At 38.8% G+C, this 7,068-nt stretch overlaps 1 protein-coding gene across 1 annotated transcript in view; it reads right to left on the bottom strand.

Moving 5' to 3' along the window:
• Positions 1 to 2,427: 2,427 nt before the first annotated feature.
• The window catches only part of KIAA1429 (KIAA1429 ortholog), a 66,820-nt gene continuing 62,179 nt past the window's right edge, over positions 2,428 to 7,068 (bottom strand). Inside the window, exons 22-24 of the mRNA XM_011937020.1 lie at positions 6,215 to 6,546; positions 4,581 to 4,724; positions 2,428 to 3,505 (exon numbers count right to left, since the gene is read on the bottom strand). Coding sequence (XP_011792410.1) covers positions 3,351 to 3,505; positions 4,581 to 4,724; positions 6,215 to 6,546 — 631 coding nt within the window. The 3' untranslated portion in view covers positions 2,428 to 3,350. The remainder of the gene's footprint in view (positions 3,506 to 4,580; positions 4,725 to 6,214; positions 6,547 to 7,068) is intronic.

Below are 7,068 nucleotides of genomic sequence, written 5' to 3'. Positions count from 1 at the left end.
TGCATCTTTCATTAATTTCTAAATCCCACTCAAAACTTTCCCTGAAATAGGCTGGATATAGTGGTTCATGCCTGTAATCCCAGCACTTTGGGAGGCAGAGGCAGGTGGATCACTTGAGGTCAGGAGTTCAAGACCAGCCTGACTAACATGGTGAAACCCAGTCTGTACTAAAAATACAAAAATTAGCTGGGCATGGTGGTGGGTGCCTGTAATGCCAGCTACTCAGGAGGCTGAGGCAGGAGAATCACGTGAACCCAGGAGGCAGAGGTTGCAGTGAGCCAGGAAAGCACCACTGCACCCCAGCCTAGGTGACAGAGTAAGACTGTCTCAAACAAACAAACACTTTCCCTGAAATGTCTTGTTTGAGGCTCACTTCTGAAATAACTGAAATACAGTGTTGGGTCTCTGAAACTCCATTGCCTTAGGATGAATTACTAATTTTGATCTCTAACACACTTAACCTGAAAAGTAGCTTCTTCTCCAAGATGGAGAGGTAAGGAATTAGGAGCTAGCCAACCTGATTTTGTTATTATTTCTTAGAGATGGGGGTCTTGCTCTTGTTGTCCAGGATGGACTTGAACTCCTGGGCCTAAGCAATCCTCCCACCTCAGCCTCCTGAGTAGCTGGGACCACAGGTGCCACCACTGTGCCCTGCTCCAATCTGATTTTTTTTTCCCCACCCTGTCACCCAGGCTGGAGTACAGTGGCACAATCATGGCTCATTGCAGCCTTGACCTCCTGGGCTTAAGTGATCCTCCTGCCTCAGTCTCCCAAGTAGCTGACACTACAGGCATGCACCACCACACCTAGCTAATTTATTATTATCATTTTTTGAGACAAAGTCTTGCTCTGTACCCCAAGCTGGAGTGTAGTGGCTCGATCTCTGCTCACTGCAACCTCCACTTCCTGGGTTCAAGCAATTCTCCTGACTCAGTCTCCTGAGCAGCTGGGATTACAGGTACATGCCACCGTGTCCATCTAATTTTTGTATTTTTAGTAGAGACAGGGTTTCACTATGTTGGTAAGGCTGATCTCAAACTCCCAACCTCAGGTGATCTGCTCACCTCAGCATCCCAAAGTGGTGGGATTACAGGCATGAGCCACCATGCCTGGCCTCACTCAGCTAATTTTTAAATTTTCTGTAGAGACAGGGTCTCACTATATTGCCAGGGCTAGTCTCAAACTCCTGGGCTTAAGTGATCCTCTTGCCTTAGCCTCCCAAAGTGCTGGGATTACAGGCATGAACCACCCAACCTGATTTTAAATCCTGTTTCTACCATGCTTGAGTCAAGCTCTTCAGCTTTCTCCATCTGTAAAATTAGATACTACCTATGCTGGATTGTTACAAGGACTAAGTGATTTTTGCATGTAAGGGCTGCTCAACATGGTGGATTCCTTCCTTTCTCATTTATCTGGGACTTGTAGTCACTCAAGACATTTTAAATTTGCCTGGCATTAATTTGTTTCTACACTAATAATTTATTACCTTCATTGGTCTGAATTACTGGGTATTAAACAGCAAAAACAGCTTTCTGATATTTCTCAAAGATTATATCCCGCTTGATGCTAAAAAACAAACCAAGAAATTACATTTCTATATATGGCCATGTTCTTATTTAGAAACATAGTTACTTAAGAAAAATTAACTATTTTTTACATGTATTTGTGTCAGACATTGGGGCAAATTTCGAACTTTACCTAATGTGTAAACTATATCTTTGGGGAAAATGAGCCTATTAGGTTTAAGGATCAAAGGGGATTTAAGTTATCTTGACGCAATGAGCTGAGTCTTGTGTTTCCCCAAATTCATATGTTGAACTCCTAACCCTCAATGTGGTAGTACTAGAAAGGGTGGGACCTTTGGAAGGTACTGTGATTTAGATTAGATCATGAGGATCAGATGTTCATGATGGGAATAGTGCCTTTATAAGAAGAAACAGACACAAGAGCTCTCTTTCTTCAAGCAAGCACCAAGGAAAGACTATGTGAGCACTTAAAAAGGTAGCTGCATACAAGCCAGGAAGAGGGCCCTCACTGGAACCCAACCATGCTGACACCCTGATCTTGGACTTCCAAGCCTCCAGAACTGTGAGAATAAATTTCTATTGTTTAAGCCACCCAGTCTATGGTATTTTCTTACAGCAGATCAAGACACTTGGGTTTTTCAAGGCCACTAGTTATGAAAATATTGCCATAACCTCTCACCTAAACATCTGATTCTTTACAGCTAAGCTTTGCTTCAAGGTGTTTTCTTAATGAAGATTGTATTCAGTCACAAATAATTCCCCAAAACAGATTGATAAAAGGATGGATGAGACTCATACACTCCTTTTCTGATTAAGAGAACTCTGTATTTTATGCCACTTACATAGACTCAGTGTGTTAAGACATTATCTTGGGGAAAATATGGCTACTTTCTCAAAATTGTAAGCTTTATTTCTATATATAAAGTTCAGCTTTTATTAGATGTTTCTGATTCCCAAAATAATAGTATTAGGACATTCCTTATTTTAGGCTTTAAATAATTTGTATAATAAAATAGTGTCAGCAGGTCCAAAGCTGAAATGCAAAGTTCAGATTTCTAATACAAAGGAGAGGAGTATTTTGTTTCTTTTGGTACAGCCATGGTTCCCAAACTGTGTACCAGGGCACCTTAGCAAATTAACATGGGTGCCACACAATATTTTTAAATTTTTGAGAAAAACATAGCAACACCTGTTGGACATAACATAAACTACTACTTCGAGGTAGTTTACATTTTCAACATTAAATAGCATTATATTCCTTTCTATAACAACATACCTTTACAAAACTGGGTTTTCAGCAGTTTGATAAAAAGTACTGTGCAAGAAGCAGAGAGGAAAAGAAAATGATACTGATTCCAAGGTTTGAGACATGCAGTGTCCACAGTTACTAGTGGTGATGATGTACATTCTTATTAAGCTGTTGTACCTAACTGCTTAATAACCACAAGTATTAGATAATTCTTTTGGACCAGGTATGCTGTGAAAAAAGTACTGAGGCACTAAATAGTGTCATGAGCTGAGAAAGTTTGAGAACATCTGTGCTATAGGCAAGAAAAATACAAAACGTCATTCAGTTTTTCTACCTAGAAATTTTCTAAATAAATAGTCATACAAAAAAAGGGAAAATATATAGAAACGTACATACAAAGTTTGGATTTTTATTGAAATCTTGTTAGGTATCAAACAAAATCTGCTTTCTTCAGATAAAAATATTCTCTCAGATGTCTCCAGATAACTGCTAAGTCTAAATTGGTCCTTCAATGTCTTATTTTTATTGTCCTCACGAAATGTTCATATACAGTTAAGATGTTCCCAAAAGGATTCTTATCGTGTAAAGGAGCGTACATGACGACCTCTACCACTTCCTCCACTAACAAACTTTCCTCTTGAGCCTCCACTGCCGCTATTTGCACTAGCCCAGGAAGGTCCAAGTCCCCCACGACCTCTAGAAGCACGGTCCCGAGGACTTGGGCGGTAACCTGTAAAAGAAAGAATATAGTTTTTAGTTCCAATGTCCTTTCTTTTCCAAGCATGTAAATACTAATCTACAACACTGAGCTCAAACCAAGAATTACTCTTTTCTCTTTTAAAACTCATGCGCAAGCACTGTGAATGGGGTGAAGATTGTTGAATTATACATTTTAAACAGGTAAACTATATGATATATAAGAATTATATCCCAAATAAAACTTGTTATTTTTTAAAAATGTGCGTTTGAAACCAAAAGCTACTTCTGATGAGCAACATTCTGGACTACATATGGTAATGTTTTAAAAAAAAAAAAAGTTATGTGTTTACACACTTAAGACAATAAGCAAAAAAAAATATGCTGTATAAAGGTATCTCTGTTATTAAAATACTTTGTGGTAAGAAAGGTACCTTAAGCATTGACTTTCATTACTGAAACATAAAAATAAAAGCACAGCACCATGAAACTGTTCAGATTATACAAACAGTTCAGAAACAAAAAATTTGATTATTTTTATAGAAGATGTATATTAGGCATTTATTCAAGGATATAAACGTTAGAACTTTAAGCCTATACTCTAAAATATTCTCTCCCAGAATGAGAGTACAGTTGACCCTTGAACAACATGGGTTTCAACTGCCTGGGTCCACTTATATGTGGATTTTCTTTCACCTCTGCTACTCCTAAGAAAGTAAGACCTCTCCTCCTCTTCCTCAGCCTATGGAATGTGATGACCTTTACAAAGATCCACTTCCACTTAATAGTAAATGTATTTTCTTTCCCTTAAGATTTTCTTAATAACATTTTCTTTTCTCCAGCTTATTTAATTGTAATACATTATATAATATATAATATATAAAATATGTGTCAATCAACTGTTTATGTTATCTGTAAGGCTGCCAGTCAACAGCATACTATCAGTAGTTAAGTTTTGGGGAAGTCAAAGTTATACTTAGATTTTTGACTGCGTGGGGCAAGGGGATGGGGAGTTTAGCACCCCTAGCCCCCTCTGTATATATCAACAATTTAAAAAGGAAGAATTCACTTCCCTTCTCTCAGCAATATCAAGTAGCAAGGATGTATACCTGTAGAACTAAGGGGTCGTAATGGTGGAAGAGGGCCTCTGTTAAAATTGCTCTGGCCTCCACGACTTTCATTGTAATTTCCTCGAGGAGTATTCTGAGCACTCCAACTGGAGCCTCTTGTTCCTTCCCGACGACTGTAGTTTCCTAAACACAAACAGCACAATCAAAATCACTTTTTTCACAACTTCAGTTGGATTCTTTTAAATGACAGATTTTTCTTAATCTTCAAAAGAATGGAAAAGAAACTGAGATTTTGTAAATTGACTGTACTATACATAGTGGCAGCATCACAGTGGTTAAGAGCAGAGACTCTAGAGCCAAACTGCCAGGGATCAAATACTGGTTCTACCACTTGTATTTATGTGCCCTGGTCAGCTGACTGACAATTTTCTCTTCTGCAAATTAGGGGTACTAAGAGAACTTGCCTCATGGGGTTGACGTGAGGTTATAATATGTAAAATGCTTATAAAAGTTCCTGACACACCTAACCTAAGTGTTTGTTATTAATAAAAACATAGATTCTCTTTCACTCTCACCCTCCTAACTCAGCAGGTATGAAAATATGGTTATCAATCCATTACTAAAGCATAATTTCTATAAGTATCCCTAGTTTCTAAAATCTTGTAAGGCCAGGTGCAGTGGCTCATGCCTGTAATCCCTGCACTTTGGGAGGCTGAGGCGGGTGGATCACCTGAGATCAGGAGTTCGAGACCAGCCTGGCCAACATGGTGAAACCCCATCTCTACTAATAATATAAAAATTAGCCAGGTGTGCTGGCACATGCCTACTTGGGAAGTTGAAGCAGGAGAATCGCTTGAACTCAAGAAGCAGAGGTTGCAGTGAGCTGAGATTGTGCCACTGCACTCCAGACTGGACAATAAGAGTGAAACTCTGTCTCAAAAAAAAAAAAAAAATCTTGTAACAATTTCAAACAAACTAAATGTAACATAAGAAAGCAAGCAGATTAGGCAGATCAATGGTGAACTGCACAGAACAATCTTAAGAAAACTGTTAAGTATAATTGTGAAAATAATGTAAGGGTATTACTCAGAAAATGTATAATTCTCAATGTAAAAAGGAAAATAAGGCCGAGCACGGTGGCTCACACCTGTTATCTCAGCACTTTGGGAAGCCAAGGTGGGTGGATCACTTGAGGTCAGGAGTTTGAGACTAGCCTGGCAAACATGGCGAAACCCCGTCTCTACTAAAAATACAAAAATTAGTTGGGCACGGTGGTGCATGCCTGTAGTCCCAGATTCCTGGGAGGCTGAAGCAGGAGAATCACTTGAACCAGGGAGGCAGAGTTTGTAGTGAGCTGAGATCACATCACTATACCCCAGCCTGGGCGACACAGCAACTCTCTTGTCTCAGAAAAAAAAAAAAGGGGAAAATAATTAGCCAAGACTTCTAAACTCATTCTTAAAAGTACAATATATGAAAGGTTCATTGAAAAAAAAAGTTTCTTTCTTCTGTCCAATAGAGTACTCTGCAAACAGTACCACTAGTCCAGAGGTGGCTCAACTGTAGCAACAGGAAAATAGTTTATCTGAATCTCTTCCATCTAAATCACTTTCATTCAATATTTTAACATTCCAATATTCTAACCCATTAGAGAATACATACTAATTAGTTACCTTTTGAAGCAGGTGGTGTGAAAAACCTATTCTGACTGTGGAAAGCACCCCGTCCTCCTCTATTGCCTGAAAACCCACCACGGGAAGAAATCTTCTGTGAAACTTTGAGTGGCCGTTTTGGTGGGGGTATTCCATCTTGAGGAACCACTTCTTTACTTTCAGCAGCAACAAAGTCATCCACATGCATAGATGGTGGTCTACTTGTGTTCTGTTTTCTCTGACGGAAAATATCATGAGGTCGTATACCCTGTCCAAATCCTCCCCTGCCCCTTCCTCTTGGTGGTGGCACAACATGAGCTCGTTTGGCAGGTTCAATGTATTCAGATTTTCCACTATTAAAACAAAAATATGCCATAAAACATTTTTCTTTCAGATTTCTGGAAAAACAATCTTTATAATACTCAAAATTAATTTCAATTTTTTTGTACTCCAATTCTGTTAACTTTGCAAGGATCTATCATACTTCTGGGATAATACAACAAACTAGCTAAGAAAGGTACTCACATTTCATTGTTATGAATAACAATGTTTTAAAATAATCCAGTTCACTTCTTATTCAAACCTTCCAAAGTCTTGCAAAAAACAGTATAACAAATGTACTGGGTATATACTGGCCAAATTATTATGTTTAAATTAAAAAATCCAAACAATGTTCATGATTCAAATGTTATGTTAACTTCCTTTCCAGTTTAACAGCACGTGCATATCTTTTTTTTTTTTTTGGAGACAGAATCTTGCTCTGTCACCCAGGCTGGAGTGGAGTGGCACAATCTCGGCTCACTGCAAGCTCCACCTCCTGGGTTCACGCCATTCTCCTGCCTCAGCCTCCCAAGCAACTGGAACTACAGGTGCCC

The sequence above is a fragment of the Colobus angolensis genome, unplaced genomic scaffold (genome assembly GCF_000951035.1).
Source record: "Colobus angolensis palliatus isolate OR3802 unplaced genomic scaffold, Cang.pa_1.0 Scaffold16, whole genome shotgun sequence".
Taxonomy (NCBI): Eukaryota; Metazoa; Chordata; class Mammalia; order Primates; family Cercopithecidae; genus Colobus; species Colobus angolensis.
Note: the sequence above shows the minus strand (reverse complement) of the source record. Positions and strands in the feature narration are given on the sequence as shown.